Below are 24,911 nucleotides of genomic sequence, written 5' to 3'. Positions count from 1 at the left end.
AAGGAGCGGAAACGGGAGGGGGCACAAGGGGACGGGTTACAGTGAGAAGGAAATGGTCAGATGAACGAAGGGAAGGGGAAGGAGAGTAGAAAGGGAGGAGGGAGGAAAGATAAGGGGGAGCAAGACCTTGGAGAGATTTGAAGACAAGGCAGAGAAAGTGAAATTTAAGTTGGGAATGAAATTGAAGCCAGCCGAGGGAAGAGAGGGAAGTAGAGATGGAGTCACAGGGGTTAAAGCGACAGAGTGTTCGGACAGCCGAATGGTAGATAGATTTGAGGGAGGCAGGATGAGAAGTGGGTAGTCCAAAGAATAAGGAAGAGCAGTAGAAGAGGCGGGAGAAGATAAGGGAGGAGATTAAGAGTTTGGTAGCATGGAAGGTGAGAGAGGGACTGACTTTGCGAATATTAGAGGTGGTAGCGACAGGCACGAGAAGTGAGAGAGATATGGTGGGAGAAAGAGAGGAATCAAAGTGAATGCCTAAGTTACGGGCATGGAGAGAGATGGGGAGATTGATGGGAGGGAAGAGGATGAAGGGAGGGGGGAGAGAGTTGGAGGGAAAGAATAAGACTTCAGTCTTGTCAGAGTTAAGGGAGAGAAAGCGGGAAGACATTCAGTTCTTTATGGCAGTAAGGCAGGGGGAAAGTTTTAGTTGGAGGTCAGTTGAAAAGGAAGAGAAAGAGAGGAAGAGTTGAGTGTCGTCAGCATAGAAATGATGGGAAATGCCAAACAAGGAGATAACAGGGGCAAGAAGGGAGGTGTAGAGAGAGAAGAGGAAGGGTCCAAGCACTGAACCTTGGGGAACGCCATATTCTAGAAGTTCGGTTGGAGATGATCGGTCGCCCCAGGAGACGGAGAAAGAACGGGAAGAGAGTTAAGAGGATAGCCAGTTAAGGACAGAGCCTTTGAACCCAAAGGAAGAAAGAGTGTGGAGTAGAAGGTGATCGACCGTGTCAAAGGCGGCAGCGAGGTCAAGGAGAATAAGAATGGAGGATTGCTTAGAATGTCGAGCAGAGAGGAGGGAATTAAGGATGTATGTGCGAGCAGTTTCAGGAGAGTGTTTAGGACAGAAGCCAGATTGGGAGGGGGAAGGAGAGAGAGATTGGAGACGAAGGATGAGAGCTGAGAGTAGGCGAGGCGCTCAAGAAGCTTAGAGAGGAATGGAAGAAGGGAGATGGGGCGGAAGGTAGAGGTGAGAAGGGGATCAGCAGAAGGTTTCTTCAAAATGGGGATGATCGTGGCATGCTTAAAAGCAGAGGGAAAGGTGGCTGAGGAAAGACATGTTGAAGAAGGAAGTAAGGTAGGGAATAAGAAGAGGGTAGATCTTGGGGATAAGAAGGGATGGGAGAGGGTCAGTAGGGGCGGATGTGGGGTGGGCTTTGGAGAGGAGGGTAGAGATTTCAGAGGGGGAGATGGGTGAGAAGGAGGACATGCAGGACCAGGGAGGGGGGGAAAGGGGGAATCGGAGGAGCAGTTGGTATTTTGCCAAAGGGTCAGGATCTTGGAGAAGAAGCTAGCAAAGTCAGAAGGAGAAAGTGTAGAAGAGGAGGAAGGATCGGGGGTGGGGGTGGAGAGAAGTCGAGAGAGAGTTTGGAAGATAAGGTCGAGGGTAGGAGGCCTGGGAGTGGAGAAGGTTAGAGAAATAGGAGCGTTTAGCCGAGGCAAGACAAGAGTCAAAGAGAGCATGGTAAGAGAAATATCAGGTTTGGCTGGTAAGCGAAGGAGATTTGAGCCAGAGTCGCTCCAGACGTCGGAGAGGGCGCTGCATAGAGAGGAGTTGAGTGAGCCAGGGTTGAGAGGGTTTCTGGGTTGGACGGAAGAAAGACAGGGGGTAGAGTTGATCAAGGGAAGAGGAAATAGAAGATGAAAGAGTGGATAGAGCATCGTTGGCTGACAATGAAGAGAAGTCTTGGAGAGAGGGGAGAGATGACGAGCAAGTGCCAATAAAGAGGGAAGGATCAAAGTTGCGAAAGTCACGCCGAGAGAAGATAGGAGGAGAGGGCTTAGTAGGAGAGGAATGTGGAGAGGGAGTAAGGGAGAAGGAGAGTAAGGCATGATCTGAGAGATGGACAGGAAGAGTAGAGACTAGAGAAGAGGGGTAGGAGGAGTTAAAGATGAGGTCAAGAGTGGAGCCAGAGGTGTGAGTGGGGAAGACAGAAGGGGGGAAAGGAGGTAGGAGTTAAGGATGGAGAAGAGGGGTGATGAATGAGGAGGAGAAGGGAGGTGAAGATTAAAGTCACCAAGAACAGTTAGAGGAGAGGGGGAAGGGGAGATGAGCGAGTGTCATGACGCACCCGTCCTGGAAGTTGTGGACGCTATGGAAGAAACGCTAATGGAACTGTTTGCTGCAGTCTAGTGTCTGGATTGTTTGTCACGCCACCAGGGGACCGACGCTTATCTCTGCATCCGTCCGTAACGCCGACGCGTTGCAACCCTTGCTTCCGCTTCGGGTCTAAACGCTGTGCTTCTTTCTACGTGCCTTCCTTGTGAGTATCCCGCTGCTGATTATTCTGCCTCCCCACTTTCGTTCTGCTTCCTGCTGTCTTTCTCAGTGCTTGCTGCCACCACCTTGGACTGTCTGGTCTCCTTCCATGTACCTCCACTTCTGCATTGCTTACCTCAGTTCTGTTCCTTACCTGCTGCGGCTCCGCTCCTCTTCTGTTGCTGCTCCCATTCCGGAGTATACCTTATACATCACTCCTCTTCTTCGATTTCCTGGATCCCGCATTGACCGGATTACCGGAAGAGACTTCTGGGAATTGTAGTCTCCCACCGCTGGCATTCTTTCGTACCACAGAGAAACATCGAACCAGGGTTTTTTCAGCTACGCTTTTTCCCTGGAATTGGGGGCGGAATCCCTGGAGGTCCCACTGCCAAGCAGATTGCTAACTGGCAAGGTGGCCTCCAGAAGAGTTCATCCTAAACTCTACAAGAAAAGGCAAGAAGGAGCCTGGAGAGAGAGAGAGAGGACAACGATATCTACAGAGAGCTCCTCAAAAGGAACAGAGACAGGTGAGGAGGAGGAGGAGGAGGAGGTGGGCATTCCGGGCATTGATCAAAGCAAAGAACCTTTCAAATCTGAGAGCGAGAGAAGGTGATTGAGATCTTCATAGAAGGAAGAAGGACGGCTTGGGGGACGATAGATGATTAGAAAGTAAATGGGGTGAGGAGAGGATAAAGATTTGTAAAGGAATTCAAAGGAAGGGAAAGAAGGAAGAGGGGGTGAGGAGGCAGAGGAACGGTATTTGGGGTGGTAGAGGAGGCCAATACCTCCACCACGGCCAGTAGTGCGAGAGATATGAGAGAAGGAGGAGGAGGTAGTTAGGGAAGCTGGGACAGAGATGTTATGGGGGGGGGATCCGGGTTTCAGTTAGACATAGGAAATGAAGGTTGAGACGAAACAATATGTCTAGAACTGCTACAGTCTTGTTGCAGATGGATCTGGCATTCCAGAGCGCCATGTTCATGATACTGGAATGATGAGCGGGGGGGAGGGTAAAGAAGATCGGGACGGTGAGAGGGGGTAGGTGTGTAACAGGAGGAGTGGGGATGGGGATTAAAGAGGGGACTAGGCATAAAGAGGGAAAAGGAGAGTAGGAGGGAGAGGGGAAGAAGGTAAGAGTGAAAGGGGGGGGTGGTGAGTAAGAGATTTGGCAGATCGCATAACAGATGAATCAGTGATCCAGGAGCTATGATGGTTTGTTGCTGTTGAGAGTTATATAGGCGAGAACAGGGACCAATGTAGCTGCTCTTGGTCAAGACCGAGCTGGTGTAGGAGAGAGAGGAGGTTCAGATTGGAACTCAGATTGCTACTTAGTAAGGTACTAGGTTTGGTAGGTAGCAGGCAGATAGTCTGGGAGCGCAAGTTGAAGAGCGGGCAGGGAGAAGTGGATTGGGACAGGTTGGGAGATGTTCAGCTGCAGACTGATTGGGAGGTGGCTGAGAAACAGGGCTTACTAGAACAGGGTAGGGTAAGAGGAGCAGTAGGGACCAGGCTAGGAAGGAGGAGGGGAGGCCCAGTTGTAACGCCTGGCAGGGGGAGGAGACAAGCACGAAGTTGGTGGTATTGGTGTGCACTAGCTGGGAAGGGGTGGGAAGAGACTCAGCTGTGGAGACTGTGAGGTAAGTGGCAGGGAAGGAGGAGGGAAAGGCCCAGTTGCAGCGCCTAACGGGTGGGTAGGAGGCAGGCAGGAAGATGTTGGTATTGGTAGTGCTCAGGCTGTGAAGGAGGTGGGAAGAGACTCCGCTATGGAGACTGTGAGGTAAGTGGTAGGGAAGGAAAGGGTAGGGTAGGGTAAGAACTGTAGCAGTTAGCGTGTGACAAGTTAAATCCAGTGGATTGGCTGTCACATCCCAGGACAGGAGGGCGGAGAGGGTAGAGGGCGATCCAAATGGTCAGGAGAATAGAGTAGGAAGCTGGGAGGGGGGGTGTGGCGGGCAGCGCAGAGGGAAGCTGGGGACCTTAGATTTGTGGTCCACACTGGGGCAGATGTGGATAGTGGTTCAGCTGTGGGCAGTAGAGGAGGTCGAGATGGTCAAGGTGGAGAATGAAGCGGCTCCAGCCGTTGTCAGATGGGAGTCCCCAGCTATCACACCAAGCGCGGGTGCGGGAAGCAAGCGTGGGACCCAGGATGGTGCAGGTGTGGATAATGGTGTAAATGTAGTCAATGGAGGAGCAAGACCGGACTAAGTACTGAGTGTAGCAGCTCCTGCCACTGAAAGGTGGGATTCTCAGCAGGCACAGCAGAGATCCAATTGACACATCTGGTACGGGGTACAGGAAGCAGGCATTAGGCCCAGACAGGAGCTGGGAAGGATAACAGTACAGCTGTAGTCAATAGAGGAGGCGGACCAGACCAAGTGCAGAATGTAACGGCTCCTGCCGCTGTAAGGTGGTTCCTCAACAGACACTCCTGGCTGAGGGTGTGGGAAGCAGTATCTCACTCAACAACAAGATGGCGGTCCCAGGCGGCAGAGGCAGGCCAGAAGACTCAGAAGGTAACTCTGCTTCAGCTTGGAGCTCTGGACCTGGAGCGCAGGTTTCCTTCAGGAAAGGCAGATGGAGGCCCCTGGACTGAATGGAGGCACCAGGTAGCAAGCTCCTTCCGTTACAGATGGAGGTCCCAGGACCCAGCACTGTGGATGGAAGTCAGGAGCCGGAATGGGGGGCGCAGTCAGTAGGCCCCAGCCAGAGGACACTGCAGGCAAGCGCCGCTGCAGCTGGAGGCTCCGGACCAGGAGCGTATGACCCCTGTAGGTAGGTAGATGGGGGGGCTCCGGACCAGAAAGGAGACCCCAAGTACCAAGCTGGGTGGTAAGATGGAGGAATGGATGATAGACAGGAGCCTTAGCAGAGGTGCTGTCAGCAGACACCCGTTGTTGTAGGCGGAAGCCCCAGGGCAATGGAGGAGGCATGAGGCAGCTGGGGCGGGCGGGCGACACCAGAATAGAGGCACAGTCAGTAGGCATCCGGGGGGGGGCAGAGGCAGGCCAGAAGAAACTGCAGGTAAGCGGCGCTGCAGCTGGAGGCTCCGGATCAGGAGCGTAGGACCCCTGCAGGTAGGTAGATGGGGGCTCCGGGCCGGAAAAGAGACACCAGGCAGCAGCACCTACCGCCACAGATGGAGGACCCAGGATCCGCTGCCGTAGATGGATCTGGCGCCGTGGATGGAAGACGGGAGCCAAAGCAGAGGCGCTGTCAGCAGACATCCGTTGCAGTAGGCAGAGGCCCCAGGGCAATGGGAGAGGCTCGAGGCTGCTGAGATGGGCGGGCGACACCGCAATTCTGGGCAGCCGCGTCTACTCCTGTGTGGGGAGGACTACAAGCGGAGACACTGGGTCCAGGATGCAGGCACTTGGATGATTGCGCAGGCGGGAAGAAACCGCTGTTCCAGGTAGCCGCGACGGCCGCTGAGCGGGGAGGGCCGTAGTGGGAGCAAGCAGGAGGTGCCGGAGGAGGCCCGCAGATGAGGTGGACCCAGGCAGAGGGTCGGTCGTTGAGCTGGCTTTGAGGGCTCGGCCAGCAGCTCGCGGGGCACAGGAGGCGGGGAGGCGCTCACGATCACGAAGGTCTCACTGGCGACAGAACGGGAGGAGACCTCGCCGAGGGGCTGTCCCAGATCCAGTTGAAGGGAGATCCGATTCCTGACGAAATCGCTGTCAGAGGGGCCCCCGGAGATAAGAAGCAGGATCGGAGAGAGGTAGGGCACAGAATTGCTGTTTTTTCTTTTATTTATGCAGGATTCAGCCTGGTATGAGGAGGCGCCGGTTCAGGCAGCAGAGCTTCTGCGCCCCCTGCTGGATATGTAATGTAATGACAACACTGATGACGCCAAGCGCCCTTTTAGCTTATTGTGCACCCCCAATTCGCCAGAACATTCGGCAGCAGCAGAGTTCTTTGCTGATACACTTCTATTTTGCAGAAATAAAAACTTGTTATCCTTGCAAGCAGTGTCTAGGCCTTTTTTCCCCTAGCGGGTTGTATTTTTTTCTGGTGTGAGCATGCAGGGGCTTGCCTTCATTTGGTGACCCTGACATGATCTGATCCCAGCGACCCTGTGCCGATGGAGGCTTCTAGGCCGCTTCTCTGAAGGGGCCACACCCACCTGCAGCAACCAGTCCCAGACGCGTCATTCCCAGAGGTGTGCAGGAGCCATTTTTACTGAAGTCCTGTCTTTTCTTTGAAGTGGGGTGTGGCTCTGGTGGGAGTGCTGGCCATTATTGGGACCCTATGATGGAGGAGTTCGGGTGAACATGCATATGGGAGTATACCCTTGCAAGTGATAATAAGTAAGGGAGGGGTTTGTGTGTGTGGAAAACGGGGTTTGTGCGAATGATGGAAGGGTGTGTTTGATTGTGTGGTAAGAAATTTTATTTTTAAACCCTTAATTACACATTTTTAAGAGGAATAATAAGTATGTAAAATGGTGTAGGGAGCCTTCCCGATTGCGGGAAGATGGTACCATTTGTTTTGTGATACGGAGGTAAAAAGTAGCTCTGCTTAATTGGGCTCGGATATAGTAGTATTTATTGTTTGTTGTTTTAGCTCGTTGTTTTAGTATATTTCAATGTTATTATTTGTAAGGAGTAGAGGCCCAAAGTGGGTCGTTGTTGGTATGGTATTTTAAGAGTGTGTGTGTGTGTGTTTGTGTGTGTGTGTGTGTAAGGAAGGGGAGGGAATTTTTACTGGGGGCGATGGAGCATAAGCTTAGGAGGTCTGAGCGTGTTATTTGCTAAAATGGGAAGAGGGACGCCTTTAGAATACATGTATTTGTGCACTGCCGTTATTAGTGGCAGGAACTATACTGTCCCTAGATTTGCAAGGCATGGTGATTTCGGCAAGAATTGTTGTCATATGGATTGACCCGAATGGTGCACAGTGCTTTGTATTGATCCTACATTGCCTCTTAGGCAACTGATGCAGAGTTGTTTGAAGACAGACCAGACAATGGTGAAATTGTATTGGCTATTTGTTTATACTATGAAATTATGGTACAGTATCAGAAAGTTCCATGTCCCCTCATGGCCTTTGCAGCCCCGCCCCACTTCATTGACTGAGACCTAGAACAGGTACCGGAAAGACTCTGGAACACAAATGGAAACTGCTCGCAAGAGGCAACTGAGTGGATATCCTCATTTTAGAGGACAGACAATCCAAGATCATTTGGGGCAATCAGGCCTCCAAAAATAAACCAGTGGACTGTGGAGTCCCACAGGGCGCCAGCTTCTCCCCCCTGCTATTCAACCTGTATATGCATTGCCTATGTACTATGCTGACCCAACTTTGCATATTTTTCACTAACTTCGCCGACGACACCCAATTGGTCTTCGATCTTAGTGGAGACTACAAACAAGACAGTGAAAAATTAACATTGTTATATAACATAATTGAAGGCTGGATGAAGGCTAATTGGATGTGCCTCAATGGTACCAAAACGGAGCTGATGATCTTCGGGTCTCCACATGCCAGGAAAAAACTGAGCCGACTATACTCTCATTCAGCATCAAAAATGCTCAAATTGTAATATCAGAAAAAGTGAAGACGCTCGGAGTCTTATCTGCAGGCCTCACTGGGAGCTGAGGTCCATATAGCCTACCTGAAAAGTAACTGTCAATACCACCAAAAACTACTTTAAAAAATCAGACCTCTGCTCAATCAGAAAAACAGCACCACCATAGCCAGAGCTACAATACTCTCTCGAGTAGACTATGGCAACTCTCTGCTCTTAGGCGCAAACAACAAATGCCTGAAGCAATGGCAGGTGATTCAGAACAATGCCATTAGGACAATCACGGGCAAGTCTAAAAGGGAACATATTACAAGCGACAGAAGAGAATTGCACTGGCTGGCCATTGAGGAGAGAATTACCCTCACAATCGTCCATCGATGCCTATATGTCAAAGCCCCTGCATACCTTTAAAAAAAAAAAAAAAGCATTTCAAATGGCACGAACCAACCAGAAATCTAAGATCCTCAAACAAAGGGCTCCTACAAACTATTCCAGCTAAAAAGCTCAATGGTCTTGGCAAAGCATTCTTGAGCAGAAGTATCCTTAAATGAAACGAGCTACCCGTGACCCTGAAGTTGGAAACAAATTACATACACTTCAGAAAGAAACTAAAGACTTTGCTATTCAAATAAATCCCTGGTCAGATAAATATTAACTCCTAGCGCAATGCTTAAAATGTCTTAGATATGTGGTTATACCACTGTCCCGGCTTTTGTCTTTACATGTCTCATCTTTTTGGAATGCGCTCTGATGCCCGCGGGCTATAGCGCTATACAAATGAATAAATAAAATAAGTAAATAAATGCCCATGATGTAGGGCGTTTACAAGGAGTGCCCCTTGTACGATTAACACTGAAGCTAGGTGCTGTGCAGCCCCGAGTGAGACAGTACCCTCTATCAAGGGAGGCAGAGGAGGGGATTGGGGACACCATCACTGCCCTATTAAACCAGGGAATAATAGTACCATCCACCTCCCCATGCAACACAGCTATTTATCCTATAAAAAAGGCAAAGGGAGGCTGTTGGAGGATGATCCAGGATTTACACTGCCTAAATGACTTTGTATAGGCCGGAATTCCTGTGGTTCCAAACCCTGCAACAATACTTTGTAACATCCCCAAGGAAGCAACCCACTTCACTCTGGTGGATCTCAAAAACATGTTCTTTTCCATTCCACTGCACCCTAACTCACAATACCCCACCGCGTTTACACATGGGGATGAGATTTGAACACATGAGACTGCCTCAAGGGTACTGCGAGTGTCCAAGTATTTTGAACAGAATATTCCATGCAGACTTAGGAAATATACAGGTGCCCAGCACAATCATCCAGTATGTAGATGATCTGCTGGTGTGCAGTGACAGCGAACACCAGTGCAGGAAAGATTCACGAACACTCCTGAAGCTCTTGGCCGTCAAGGAGTACAAGGTTGACGAGGCCAAATTACAGTAGTGCCTGCAGTACCCGATTGCGCCGCATCTGCACGCGCTACCCCACGGCCCACCACAGTGAAGGAGATGCAGATATTTCAAGGCTTGTGTAACTATTGTCGGGCCTCAATACTCGACTATGCAGCCTACACAAGGCCCCTTTTGCAGAGCCTCAAGGACCCCCAAAAGAATAACAAGATTGTATGGACAGAAGACATGCTCACCTATGTCAATGCCCTCAAGGTGGTAACAACTACTGCCCCAGTTCTAGCCACCACAGACTACACACAAGAATGTTTCCTACTCCAACGGCCAACTAATGACTGCAGTACTAACACAAGAGCATGATGGGCCACAAGCCATTGACCTACTACAGCGGCATGTTGGACTCAATAATGCAGGGAAAATGTGCATGCGAGCAGGCACTCGCTGCTGCAGCTTTTGCAATTGAAAAGAGCTCCACTATAGTAATGGGGTGCTCTGTCATGTTATAAGTGGAGCACGCAGTGTTCGCGATCCTGGAAAGATGAAAGTGCACTTGTAACAACACAAACAGTGTCTGCCTATGAGATAATTCTATCCAGCCCAAATATTCACATTTTAAGTTGCAAAACAGTAAACCCTGCTACGTTTCTGACTGAAATGTGCACAGATGAAGACATGGCCCAAAGTGACTGTCTATCTTATGACGAGGAGGAAGACGACATTCCCTGGCTAATTTTCGCACTATCACAACCATCCGCAGTTGTAAAATATGCCGCCCACACCAATAACATGGGCGAGGTCTCCCTCAGAAACACTGCTGCGGACACAGCAGCCAAAATAACGGATCTTCCAGTACCTCGACCAGTAGAATACCCTGTGTTAACACCCATCATCGAGCAACCCCCTTTCCCCTATACTTCATTGCCAACTGCACAAATTATTGAGTTACAGGGGCAAGCACCGGAAGAGGAAAAACAACTGTGGATATAAAAAGATGGTGTAAACAATCCACTACTGAATCAGTTATAACACATGAGTTACTGAGCACAGCATTTGAACAGCTTCATCATCCATCCTATGTTTCTAAGCAGTACATCGCTGCGGACATTCAGGAAGATTGGATCGTCCCAAATCTCCAAGAGCATTTAGCAAACTTGGTTATCCACTGTATCCATGAAGTATCAGTTAAGTGGGTTGTATCTTCCAGGGAATACCTTTGTGCAAGCCGTAAGGTAGAGGTGCATTTCCTTTGTGAAGTTGACAGGTGTTTTACATTATTGCCTGACACTTGTTCCAATCATAGTGGTAGAAGTGGGTAATATAGGTGATGCGTACTGAGCTTTTATTAGAACTACATCTGTCTGCATTCTTAAACTGCCTTCTTGTTCTTGCACTTTCTGTATTACAAATATTTGGGCTGGCAGGGATTCTTAAATTGTGGAAGAATTCAGATGCTTTTGGCATAAATGTTTCAAATGATCTTCTTTTTGTCATCAGATCATGGATTTCATCCGAACGCTCAAGGGTCGAGTTGCACGAGAAGCCATACAAAAGCAGTACAAAAACTACAGAGCCGAGAAGTTTTGGGGAGGAGAGCCGATCCTGGCACCAATTGAGGTACTCGGGGAAGAGGGGAGGTTCTGTTACTATATGTCCTTAGATCAGGCCTAGCGGTCCTAAGTGGGCCTCCCACTTTCTGTGCGCAAGATGTGAAGTGGCGCCTGGTGATAGAAAAACATATGGGTGTGGGATGGGATTGGAGGGAGCTCATTGTGATCGTTTTTACAGAGGGTAGCCTTGTAGACCATGAAACCAAAAGTCGATCTTGTTTGTCCACCAACTGCATGGTTCGAAATTGAGGCCAGCTGAGAGCTATTTAGCTCCTGCTTCTAGCATAGTGGAGCCTGGTTAGCTTGAAACCAACAGCTACTCTTGGCTCCTGGGGCCAACTGGTGCCTTACAAACATGTAAATGTGACATTAACTTTGAGTATTTGAGAATGTTAATAAAGAAGAATTGGAACACATCTAATACACATTTAAACACAAGGGTTCATACTTAATGGACAAAGAGGTAAAGCAGCATTCCCCTGTGGAAGCTCCTGCCTACAGGGTGATGTCCGACACCCAGGAGCTGGTTTTAGCTCCTTCCCATTGAATCTCCTAATTACATTTTTCTTGGTTATCAAGGCAATTTGATTAGCGATTTTGTTTGTGTCATAGTGACCTACCAAAGACATTTAATGACCAGCCTAGCACATGTTTGTGTTCTTTTAATTGGAAGGATCAAAGGACATCTGGGATGAAAAAAGTTCTCTGAATGAAAAACCAGAATTTAGAAAACCACTACAAGGAAATAGAAGTATAACAAAGTGTTGTATAAGCAGATTCAGGACACACTCCTGTGCAATGATTAACACTGAGGTGTTAGTGGTATGCTTCATTCCTATTTGTAAAGTTAATCTTACCTGGCATCAGTAACCTTTTCCAGTGCTCTTGTGCTTGCATTCATTTGTGAGAATCTTTCTGTCTCATGTTTATTCCCTCCTATCCCGGGACATTTTGACTTATATTTCGACTGAAAAAGGCAGAAGTTCAAGAATAAAAAGAATAAGCCAGGACTAAATTGTCTGCACATACTTGGAGAGTCCTGATGGCCCCGATCTGCTTAACTAACAATTCATCAATACTATAAAAGCAAAAACCGATCTCGAGACCAAGTAGAGTTGATACTGTTGAAGCATGCAGTGATCGAGGCAGAGTAGGAGTGAATGAACGGTTTGCCAATGGTGAATGGCTTAAAGTACCACGGATGAGGGATGACCGAGCATATCAATCGGCTCTAATTAATGCAAGATCTGTACTTGCACACGCGATGGATATCACAGACCTCATCACCTCCCAAAATCTTGACCAACAAGCAATATCTGAAACCTGGTTGCACCCAGCCGCAGGTCAAGCCTTAACACTAGCCATGCCTCCCAACTACACAATCTACATGAAAGACAGCTCCCACTCTACAGGAGGAGGGGTGGCCTTGATAGTCAGAGAATCATCAGCTATTAGAGAATTCAACAATGCCACCCTGACATTTTTGTTTTGGAGAATTGTTGTCTACCAAAGTTACCCTTCCACATACGACTACTCTAGAAGTCCACCTAGCCTATAGGGCGACAGGCCCAATTTCCACATTTGAAGACGTCATCCTACATGTAATCCCGACAAACTCCTCTAAAACCGTTCTTTTGTGTGATTTGAACCTTGGATTTAACGATGAAAACGACTGCAATGCACAATCCTTAGCCAACGCGTTTTCTTGACAAGAAGACGACCCACAATGAAATCAAACCACTGTAGTCTTAGAAGCTACCTAGAAATGTGCAGAGGTGCATTCCTCCCTGCCTTACTGGAAAATAATTTGCACTAATGGTTTGTGATCAGATCTCACTGTAAATTTGATTGCCCACTGATGGAACTTGAAATAAATGATAGTCCAAGATGCCACCAGTGCCTTCTTTTCTACAACGGACTAGCTGCACTCTGTACCTTTTGAGAGATCTTAACGTGAAAGCTATTCTTCTTTTCACCTGGGGACCCACTTGTGACATAGTGGCATCCAGACCCATACCAGTGGCATCAACTGACAACATTGTATGGTGTGCAGGTGTGATGAAATGCCGCAGAGTGAGCACAGTCACAATTTCTTATTTAATGCTCTGAAAATCCAGAGCACACTCCTCAGACAAGGTTTACTCCTTTCTTCAGTAGGTATTGGAGCTGAGTCGATTTTGGTAGCAACATTTTTTACAAATAAGTCAGAATATTAGTCCAAGGAAAGAGCGTAACTGGTCATTATCGTGCAGAGTGGGGCCCATTCTGGACGCCTCCACTAGGTTGTTGCAGCGGGTTGGGTGGAGCGGTTCACTTCAGCCTTGCTGTTCGTGTCCTACGTATTCTACTTCAAGCACTTGTACTTGCTTTTTTGTATGGTCAACTCTGAAAATGTTATTTGATCAAGTACTTGTATGCGCGCCTCATCGTGCTTTTCTTTGTCATTCCCATATACCGACACATAATCTTGACAGACAAGTACATTCTGCACATCTTTGAGTGCTTCCTACATTATCTTGTAGGACATGGCCAAAGTCGATGCCAGACCAAATGGCATGCAGCAGAACATGAACTCACCAAGGGGAGTGATGAAGGATGTATGGAGCAGGGAGGAGGGGAATTAGCATCGGCTGTACTGCGCCCAGAGGCAGCTCCTGTGATTAATTGCTGGGGAGGAGGAGGAGGGGCACACGGGTTTAAAGCTGCACTAAACGCCTCAACGTGTGTCTAATTTTTCAGGAGTCGAAGGCGACAGCCAGCGTGGATTCCGAGTGGGAAGAGACCAGCTCACAACACCGGTGGGCTTATTAGAGGAAGAAGGGAACTCCGCAGGACGAACCCTTACAGAGACGGCAGGCAACACTGTGCGCGGAGCAGAGCACAGTCACCACGAGAGGGACTGTTCACAAGGTGATCCAAATACTGGAGGTTTTTGAGTTTATTCTTTCACTTCAAGGACGGCAAGAATACTGGAGGAACTTTACACGCCAGCTCGCAATCAAAGGCTGGATCTCTCTGCCGCAGGTGCTCAGACGAGCGTGTGAAAGAAACGGCTCAACACGGCACGAACGAAGGTGCTAACGGAGGACTTTAACCCGTGAGGTCACGGTATAAACTGGGGGGGGGTTGGAATATTTGAATGGCCGTGACGAACTGCCTTGCTTAAACATACCGGTCCATTGTATTCCTTCATGGTATGAGATAGTTTTTCTTGGAGGTAAACCCTAACCTATGATTCCGGTCACATTCAGAAAAAGGGAACTCTGAGAAGCCCTGTTGGCACTTTAATTTTGAATTGAGACTTTTTGCAGAACCCCCCCCTTATACAACTTGAAATGCTGTCAAAATAAATATTATTTGTCAAAATCCTCTGGTGTCTCCGGCTCACTACTTAACAGTGGTGGCAGCGGTGGGATGCTGTAGAGACACGTCTACTTTGACATAATGGAAGCAGTCATCAAAGCATTGGCTGAAGGCCAACAACAATTACAACAGCTGGTACAGGTGCAAGGACATCAAGCCCAAGCAGTTCGACAAGCCCCGCAACAGGCTCTACAGGTACAAACAGCAGCCCAAGAGCAGGGCAGGGAAGCTCTGCGAATTCTGGGAGAAACAGTAGCGGCACACAGGACACATCCAGCCATTCCACCCACAGTGCTTCAAAAATACCAAGCGGGAGATGATCCCAGTTTCTTCTTTGTGAATTTTGAACGCATAGCCCGAGCGGCACAATAGCCCCAGGACAGATGGTCTTTCTTTTTGGCGCCCCTGCTCACGGGAGTAATGCAAGGGGCATATCAGGCGGCCAATCCGAACGGGGACACCTCATATGTGGACATAAAGAAGTCAGTACTGGAGAGGCTAGGGATGGATGAGGAATCCTATAGGCTCCAGTTTCGTGAAACCAGACTAAAACCTGGCGAAAGCCCAAGACAGTTGTTTTACAAGATACAAGATCTAACGGAGAAATGGTTGCAAACCAATGCCGCCACGATCAGGCAAATCAAGGAGAAGGTAATGCTGGAGCAATTTATTTAAGCACTGCCAGGTCCTATCCAACGGTGGGTTAGGCAACATCACCATCTGAAATTGTCCGAAGCCATAGACGTGACTCACAGCCTACCAAAAAGCTGGAATTCCTCGCAGTGTGGCGGCACCACCAGCAAAGCATCACTATGATCTTCCCGCATTACACAGTAACCACCGGGGAAGTGCACCTGAGCCACGGGTCAGACAGGAACCTAAGGCAACCAACGGAACCAACATAACAAAAGGGCAGGCGCCCCAATGCTTTGAATGCGGGGAGTGGGGTTACATCGCCCGGTTCTGTGCCAAGAGAAACAAGACCAAACCCATGGAAATAGGCACCTTACAACCGCAGGGGAATAGAAGAAGACTACCCTATGTGATAGAAGTTACTGTGGATGGTCATCCTCAACAAGCCATGATGGATGGTGGAAGCCGGCAGACAGCCATACAACCACATGTGAGTGAACAAGATCCAGGACAGGTGAGAACTATTGACATTAAATGTGTACATGGGGACTTTAAAGGGTATCCCACAAAAGACGTTGTGTTAGTGTTACAGGGAGAAGAAATACCCGTTAAAGTGGCTATTATACCCACCCTACCCGCGCCCGTACTAATAGGGACAGACATTCCCGAATTTGATAAATGGTTAAAGGAAGCTCCCTTTTCACGAACCGAGATAAGAGGGAGGAATCTAAGGGGAAAACTCACCAAGAAACAGAAAAGGGAAAATAACCAGGCTGGGCACCTGGGAAGAGATATTGCCCTCATAGATTGGAGGGTTGGGGATCATCTGCCATCCTTCAGGACCGAAGTCGGTCTTGACGAGACTCTAAAGCGAGCTCGCGAACAAGCTTTAACCATAAAAGACTCACCAGTTACCACTCCCTACTTTAAAGAAAAACAAGGGCTTTCTTATAGAGTGACCCGAGGAACAGACAACCAAGAGAAGGAACAACTGTTGGTTCCTCAGTCATATCGGAAAACCTTGATCCAACTGGCACACGATCGTACCACAGGGGGTCACTTAGCTGAAAACATGACGGGAAAGAGGGTGTTACAGAATTTCTACTGGCCTGGGATTTACGCTGAAATAGCTAGATATTGCCAAGAGTGTGTCATATGTCAGAAAACGAGCAATCATACCCCGGCTCGGGTACCCCTGCAAAGAATGCCTTTGATCAAGGAGCCCTTTCAAAGGATAGGTATGGACATAGTCGGTCCGTTAGAACCCTCCAGTAGAGGATTCCGGTTCCTCCTGGTCATAGTGGACTACGCCACCAGATATGCCGAGGCTTTTCCTTTAAGAGGTATCTCTGCCAGACAAGCGTGTGATGTACTGTTACCATTCTTTGCTAGAGTGGGAATACCCCTTGAGATAGTGACAGACCAAGGGAGTAATTTCATGTTGGTGGTAATGAAAGAGGTGTGCAAAACTTTGGGTATACATCACTTGAGAACCTCAGTGTATCACCCCCAGACAGATGGGTTAGTAGAGAGGTACAACAAGACTATCAAACAGATGATAAAGAGAGCCACCAGCCCTACCGGTTTGGGATGGGATCGGGTATTGCCATGGGTTTTAATGATAGTCAGGGATACCCCTCAGTCCTCTACAGGTTACTCCCCTTTTGAGCTGTTATTCGGAAGACAACCCAAATCGGTGTTACGGATCCTAAAAGATAACTGGGAGCAACAAGAAGAAACGTCCCTCACCGAATATGTTCAGGACCTAAGAGAACAGCTGGGAAAACTGAGGGATTTTGCTCAGGAAAACTTGGGTAGAGCACAAGAAAAACAAGAGAAGTACTATGATCAGGGAAGCAGACCTAGATCCCTGAAGATAGGGGACAAAGTACTGGTGCTACTACCGACCCACACAAACAAAATGCTGGCTCAATGGCACGGGCCGTATCAGATAACAAAAATATTAGGACCTGTGTACTATGAGGTGGAACAACCAGAACGTAAAAATAAATATCAGAATTATCACATCAATTTACTCAAGTTGTGGAAAGAAGGAACCCAAAGTGTGCTGTGTTCAGCCTTATCAGACACGTCTGTCCCAGAACAACCACCCTGGTGGTATACGAGAAGTGCATGTTGGGGGAGCAACTAAGTGAGTCCCAAAGAGCTGAATTGTTCTCTACACTAAACCCGAGACCTTTTCTAGCATACCAGGGTGGACCCATTTGGCTATGCATTCAATACCTACAGAGGAGGGGAAAACGGTAGGCCTCAGACCCTACCGGATTCCAGAAGCAAAAAGGGGAGAGATTGCCAAGTAGTTAGAGAACATGTTGGACGTGGGGACCATCATGCCTTCAAAAAGCGTATGGTGCTCCCCTATAGTATTAGTTCCTAAACTGGATGGCACCACCAGGTTCTGCATGGACTTTAGGCAATTAAATGCTATTTCCCGGTATGAGGCGTATCTGATGCCCAGAGTTGATGAGCTCATAGAAAAACTGGGTTCAGCCACATACCTGAGCACACTGGATTTAACAAAGGGATATTGGCAGATTCCCCTCAACCCAGTCGACCAAGAGAAAACCGCATTTGCCACACCACAGGGTCTGTTCCAATTTACGGTCTTGCCTTTTGGGCTACATGGGGCCCCAGCAACCTTCCAAGCCCTAATGGACCAAATATTGAGGCCTCATGATCAGTATGCAGCTGCATACTTAGACGATATTGTAATATTCAGCAAAACATGGAACGAACATTTGGCACACTTAATAATGGCATTGAAAGAAGCCGGGTTACACATCAACCCGAAAAAATCGGAATTGGCAGCCAATACCACAAAATATCTGGGGTATGAAGTAGGGGGCGGAATGGTAACCCCACTGTTAGATAAAATCCAAGCCTTGCAAAAGCTAAAAATGCCTGAAACCCGAAAAGAAATTGGAGCCTTCCTAGGATTCGTGGGGTACTACAGGAGATTCCTGCCTCATTTTTCAACCATAGCAGCCCCACTTACGGACTTACTAAAAACAAATAGACCCCTACATATATCCCATGAAGCAAAACGGGCATTCCAGACATTAATACAAATGATTTTCTCCAAACCAGTTATCCATTGTCCAGATTGCCAAGAGTTTTACTTACAAACTGATGCCTCGTGATGTGGTCTAGGAGCGGTACTCTCACAGGATACCGAACAAAACCTGTGTCCCATTGCGTTCATCAGTAGGAAGCTCCTTCCACACGAGCTTCCGTATTCAACCCTTGAAAAAGAATACCTGGCAATTAAATGGGCAGTAGCGTCCCTCAGATACTACCTATTGTGGAGGAGCTTTACCATCTTTACAGATCGCGCCCCACTGAAATGGTTGGCAACACAAAAAGACTCCAATCATAGAGTACTACGGTGGTTCCTAACTCTACAACCATATCACTTCATAACAGTTCACAAACCTGGAAAGTATCAGTGCGTCGCTGACTATTTATCCAGAGCAATGGACATGCCCGAACGGCATGGGTCTTCGGGGGGAGTATGTGATAGAGAACCTGTAGCAGCGGACAGGTTATGGGAAAGTGATAAAGAACAGAACAGTACAGAGGGGCAGACCTCACACACCACAGCAGGCGGAATGATTGCTACAGTAACGACACGGACTACAACTCCCAGATGCATTCTCTATATAAAAGCCAGCAACGGGGAAAAGAAAGCAGGGAAAGAAGGCGAAAATCCACATTTCCTTATATGAATGGACTCTCACAGTTGAGGGTTAAAACTAAGGCTGATTCCGCGTGTATGGAGCAGGGAGGAGGGGAATTGGCATCGGCTGTACTGCGCCCAGAGGCAGCACCTGTGATTAATTGCTGGGGAGGAAGAGGAGGGGCACACGGGTTTAAAGCTGCACTAAACGCCTCAAAGTGTCTCATTTTTCAGGAGTCGAAGGCGACGGCCGGCGTGGATTCCGAGTGGGAAGAGACCAGCTCACAACACCGGTGGGCTTATTAGAGGAAGAAGGGAACTCCGCAGGACGAACCCTTACAGAGACGGCAGGCAACACTGTGCACGGAGCAGAGCGCAGTCACCACGAGAGGGACTGTTCACAAGGTGAAACAAATACTGGAGGTTTTTGAGTTTATTCTTTCACTTCAAGGATGGCAAGAATACTGGAGGAACTTTACACGCCAGCTCGCAATCAAAGGCTGGATCTCTCTGCCGCAGGTGCTCAGACGAGCGTATGAAAGAAACCGCTCAACACGGCACGAACGAAGGTGCTATTGGAGGACTTTAACCTGTGAGGTCACGGTATAAACTGGGGGGGGGGGGGGGGGAGTTGGAATATTTGAATGGCCGTGACGAACTGCCTTGTTTAAACATACCGGTCCATTGTATTCCTTCATGGTATGATCTAGTTTTTCTTGGAGGTAAACCCTAACCTATGATTCCGGCAACATTCAGAAAAAGGGAACTCTGAGAAGCCTGGTTGGCACTTTAATTTTGAATTGAGACTTTTTGCAGAATCCCCCCTTATGCAACTTGAAGTGCTGTCAAAATAAATATTATTTGTCAAAATCCTCTGGTGTCTCCGGCTCACTACTTAACAAGAACACTAAACATTTTAACTAAGCCTAAAGTTCCCAAAGCTTCTGAAACTTTTATTATGGGATATCTGGCCACCCATATGGCAGTTAAGTATACACCGATCTGTCATTCGGTTTGGATACAAGTATTAGGGGTGCATGCCACTCAGCTCTCCACCACCTTTGACCCCTTGTTGTAGCATAAGATGTAGTTGCTGTTTTAAGCCTTCTTGCATTCTGTGGGTTATTGGTCAGATTGTATGTACTGTCATATTCTCTGTAAGGCTTTGTCTTTGAGTATGATGCGATGTTCGTAGTGTCTCAATTCTAAGTTTTCCAAGAATACTTCTGGGTAGTTGTCAGTTCACAGGTCACATAACTCTGATACTGGATTCAGGGCAGCAGCTTCTAAGTGAATATGCAGCGTTTCTGGCTCCTCCCAACCTAATAGGAAGGAGCCTTTGTCTGCCACATAAACCCATGTGCTGCATCCCTTTCCTTTTATAAGCTTTATTAGCTTGAAACCATCATACTATGTTATTTCCTACGTCTCCAGTAGCAACTGTGTCTGGTGGCTGAAGGTCGTCCATATCCTTCAGCAATGTTGGACTGTATGTGTCCTTAGACATAATTGTCCAATATGACCCACTTTCTACTTTCATTATAAGAAAATGCCATCGACCGTGAATCTGCCAACCCCACCCATCCTGGACATAAAGGTGTTCCCGTAACCTTTCCTTTAAGCTAAATGAATGGTGGTACTTTGGTAACTGTGACAGTGTGGTGCAATACCAGCATACCATCTGTCTCAACACTTCCCTCCACAGTAATCTTACCTTAATGGCCAACTTAAAGCCTCTCTTTAGTAGCCTATCTGCGTTCTACACCCGACCAATGGTAGTGGGGTGATATAATGCAGTCTTAATAGGTTTAATGGCTTCTCTTTAAAGAAATGGTTGCAACGCCTCCCATTTTACATCACAACACCTTGTGTGAAACCCTCACTGTAAATAATTCTTCCTGCAGCTGTAGCCTTTCCCACACCTCTCCACTTAAACCACCTAGAGGGGTTTAAATGGAGAGTCTGTTTGTTCCCTGCATTGGTTATCTACGAGGGACAGAATTGACTTTAAAATTCTCTGCCTTATATTTAAAAGTTTAAACCATATGGCTCTGGATTATTTGACAGATAAAATCCACATATACCTCGCGACCCGCTCGCTTGGGTCTGAGGATAAACTATTATTGAAAATCACACCATCTACTTGTTTGTCATGGGGCGATCAGAGATTTGCAGTCTATGGACCCAAAGTATAGAATAGATTACTTTTGGAAATTTGGGCAGCAAATTCGCTACCTCAATTCTGGAAAGCATTGATGACAGTCTATTTAAATGAATCATGTGAGTTTTTTTCTTTTTTTAAAAAACTTTTCTGGACTCAGTTGCTCATTTTGCCTTTTAGTATTCCTGTCTATCTATGGCTATCGGCTGTACCATCTGCGCCTAAATACAAATCGATACGTCCGGTGCAAGCTACACATAAATCAAAATCAAATCATGAAAGATGAGACTTCAAACGCATGCCTCCCTTCTTCTTGTTTGTATTCATGCACTGATTTTATGACTTTCTCTTGTTCCCCTGAAACTTCTTTACCTATCATAACGAAGTGTCCTCATCTCTTGCATTTTAGGCATACTACAGTTTTGGCCGGGCTGAACTATTAAGTAGCTAAATATTGACGGCTACCACATTATGCTTCCTTATTACCCTCTTGTATCTTTTATGTCAGGCATTTCCACTGAATATACCAAGTTGTGGTCCAGTTTTGTTTCTTTTACTTACAATGTCATTTCCTTTATACTACATGCTACCTATACAGCTTCATCCAGGATGGATCTTTAGCTAAGAGACATTCTTGAATTTTTATATTTGTGTATCTTAGCTGTTCTATTATTAGCGAGAAGGCAATATCCCCAAAATCGCATGAATGACTGAGCGCTCTGAGAGCTGTTACGTAGTTCTCAACTGATTCATGTGGCCCCTGTATTCTCTGGAAGAATTTATGTTTCTCTGAAACTATATTAGTTTTGGGGCCAAAATGCTTTTGCACTCAGTTTTTATGTATTCATCTATGCCTCCTGCGCCTTGTTCCCAATCCGGTAGACCATCATATATACTATGTCCTTCATTACCAAAGTTATGGAGTAAAATTGCCTCTTTTCTGGATGCTGCAAATCTTTCCCCTTCAATTAACGCTAAATATATATTGAAATAAATGTTTCCCATTTCCTTTTGATGGCAGGCATACCAGGGTCTGTCAGCAATGGTGGTGGTGGTGGTGGTGGTATCATACTGGCACCAGACATTTCTTTTTTTTTTAGTTCTACCCTTGTAGCCTTTAATTTGTTTTCTTAGCATTTACTGGTGCCACATAGTGTGCTTCTACGTTTTACTTTGCTGTCTCTTGTATATTTCTTGTGTTGAAGCCTTACGTAGATATAATTGCATATTAATGTGTTAGGTCTTGCTTATTCTTTCTCATTCCTTACATTCACCATACTCTATTTGGTATGTTTGTGCCGCAGTACACAGTGTAGTGTTGTCCCAATATGGCTGCTGTAACTATGTGGCTCTGTAGTTTCTCATCCAGTCTTGCACACTTCATCGGCCTCAGTCTCCTGGAGATGCTGCACACCCTATGCAATGAGGTTTTGTTAGAGACCCCTTAAAATGTACTGTCTGTACTCTATCTCCACTTGCTTCCTGACAAGGTTTCACAGCCTGTGGAGTTGGGGTAAGGTGGATTGCGTTGCTTCCCCTCCCTGCACTTGTCGCTAGTGTTTCTCCCGAACTCTGCCCTCGGATAAGTACTGACAGCTGGGCAAGTCAGGTAGGTTTCTTAATTATTTTTACCATCCACCCTGCAGCCTCCCTTCTCTAAACGCTGTCCTTATTCTCTCCCTCCCCAACCTTCACGAACTCTGACACAGTAGAAGACTGTGGTGGATATACTGCCCTTGCTCCTCTCTGTATGATGTCCGGGACACCTTTACACAAGATCATAGCACTGGAGTTTGGTATCAAGAGTTATTCTCCCTTAAAGGGGTATTCTTCAATCTGTACTCAGTGAAATGAATGGTATGTTTACTGATTAACTGATTTTCATCTTTCAAGTGCTAATGATCGGTCCTTCTTAAAGACGGGCTTATTTCCTGTCACCGAATAGGTTAAAAGTTGCCAATTTAGGGACATTTACTAAGAGACAAAATGTGTATCTTCAACATGCCTATGAGGAACAACCCCTGGATTATTTGCAACTGAGATTCTGTCATTCCCTCCTTCACAAATGCAAGTAGAATCCCCTAGCACTGTGAGCCATCTTAAATATCGAACATGTACCACCAGACCGTGTAGTTACAGATAATTGAAATATCACTTTCATTGAAATTGAAGCACAAGCACCCTGTAATAGGATGTAGCCGGGGAGAAGAGATGTTTTGGGCCATTTATTAGATCATGTAGCTGGGAGAGGGAAACTTGGTGGAATGGGATGTAGTCGAAGGTCGCGTTGTGGTTAGGGACTGAATTAGATTTGCATTGTGAGTAGACTGCAGTTACAGAATGAGTAGGGTGAAGGGGCAGACAGCATTCTGCTGTCTGTGCACTCCTCTCTCTGCTGCAGCATTGTTACTGTTAACCATATAGCTGTGGGTTTTGGTTCGCCTGCACAGTGTGAATGAATCCACAGTGATTTTTTTTTTTACTTGAGCAGAGAAGGTAGTACTTGAGTCCTGGTTATGAAAAGATACAGTGTGGAGTCCTAGGTTTATCATTTCAGTTTCTTTCATTGGTGTATTTGCTTTGCATTCCGAGGGCTACATTGGTGTGCGCACTATGTATGTTAGTCCATGCCTCGTCTGCTTACTCTATGCCTTTTCTGTTTCCACAGGTGTGGACCGAGCTGGCTGACAAAGTGTCGGATAAGCTGGAGGAAGCAGTGTCTGCTGCCTTTTCTCAGGTATTGGAGCTTGTTGACCCTCTGCTGAAGGTTCTTGTGCATCACCACCCTCTTCCCAGAATACACAAACTTGGATCCTCATCCTTTACTTTAGGACGTCTTTACCTTACGCTTGGCATTTGGCATTTGCCAGAGGGTCACATGCTCTTAGCATATCCCCCTGAGGAAGCAAGACCACCTTTACATTTTTAATAGAATTTATTGACTTCAGGGCCAATATGAAGCCCATACCTGTATAATGCACTGTTGCATTGCGACCCACGTACGCTGGGCCTTTTTCACTCTTTTTATACTGGTCTGTTTGGTGTCTGAGCCACCCATTTGTCACTGATGTAGTGTGTTGCATAAGCATAGAGACAGAAGAGAATGAGAGCATGCTCCTTGAGGCAGGTTAAACCACATATGAAATGGCTGGTGTAAATGCCAACATTTAACCCACAAGGGCCTGTTGGTGCTCGAGCTAATGAGCTTGAGTCCAGTGGAAAAACACTGTAAAGCAGCGGTTGGATTTAAGGAGGGAATAAAACAGTTTAAAGTAATTTGAAAAGGTAAATGATCAAAGATCAAAGTTGTAATGGCAAAGAGTTCCAAAACCTGCCGACCAACACCAAGAAGGATCTGGTCCCTTCCTTCCCTCCCCCCAAAGAAGCATAAGGAAATTCAGGCACTAGCATCTGGCCTCTTGAACCAGGTGTAAGGGGTTCTGCTTGGGACGTAGACTGCAAATATTTCTTGAAGGAATCAAGGATTCTGTTTGTATGTTATGTGCTCCCTTCGGGACAATTTTGACAAAAGGCGAGCTGGTACATTTGAAATAATAATGTGCTTTTTGGTGGAATGCCAAATAGATGGGGGTCTCTAAGAAGGGTGGTGTCCTGAAGTTTTCAGGGTGTGATCTAAAGGGTGGCACCTTCCCCAAACAATACATAATGAGACCCTAGCCTTGTTAGCATCCGGTCTGTATATTGTAAACACGCCTCTTTGCCTCTGTTTGTAAATAAATCTCAGCTATAAATAAAAGGCCCACTGTCCGTACATAAACAACAATTCAACCAGTGAGTAAATCACCCTTGTTTTATAAATAATTCACCATTGTGAAAGTAGAGGGAGTACCTGTTTTTGTGCATAAAATCAAAGAACATTTGGGAGCATAAGAATGGCCACAGATTTTTATATTAAACTAATATTTCTGCTTTATTGATTTAAGATTGACATTCTTTTGAGCATGTAAAGCACAGTGGTCCTGGTGCTAATTTCATTTTATCGTTCCCAACCCTCACCCTAACAG

The 24,911-nt window shown here is 46.9% G+C and overlaps 1 protein-coding gene across 2 annotated transcripts in view; it reads left to right on the top strand.

Moving 5' to 3' along the window:
• Window positions 1–24,911, top strand: part of SNAPC2 (small nuclear RNA activating complex polypeptide 2) — a 148,585-nt gene that overhangs the window by 61,224 nt on the left and 62,450 nt on the right. For both annotated transcript variants that reach the window (XM_069646439.1, XM_069646438.1), the window contains exons 3-4: window positions 10,920–11,039; window positions 23,555–23,623. In XM_069646439.1, coding sequence (XP_069502540.1) covers window positions 10,920–11,039; window positions 23,555–23,623 — 189 coding nt within the window. The remainder of the gene's footprint in view (window positions 1–10,919; window positions 11,040–23,554; window positions 23,624–24,911) is intronic.

This window comes from Ambystoma mexicanum, chromosome 1p (assembly GCF_040938575.1).
Source record: "Ambystoma mexicanum isolate Mex_15411 chromosome 1p, UKY_AmexF1_1, whole genome shotgun sequence".
Taxonomy (NCBI): Eukaryota; Metazoa; Chordata; class Amphibia; order Caudata; family Ambystomatidae; genus Ambystoma; species Ambystoma mexicanum.
The sequence above is the reverse complement of the archived record's forward strand: the minus strand, read 5'-3'. Positions and strand labels throughout refer to the sequence as shown.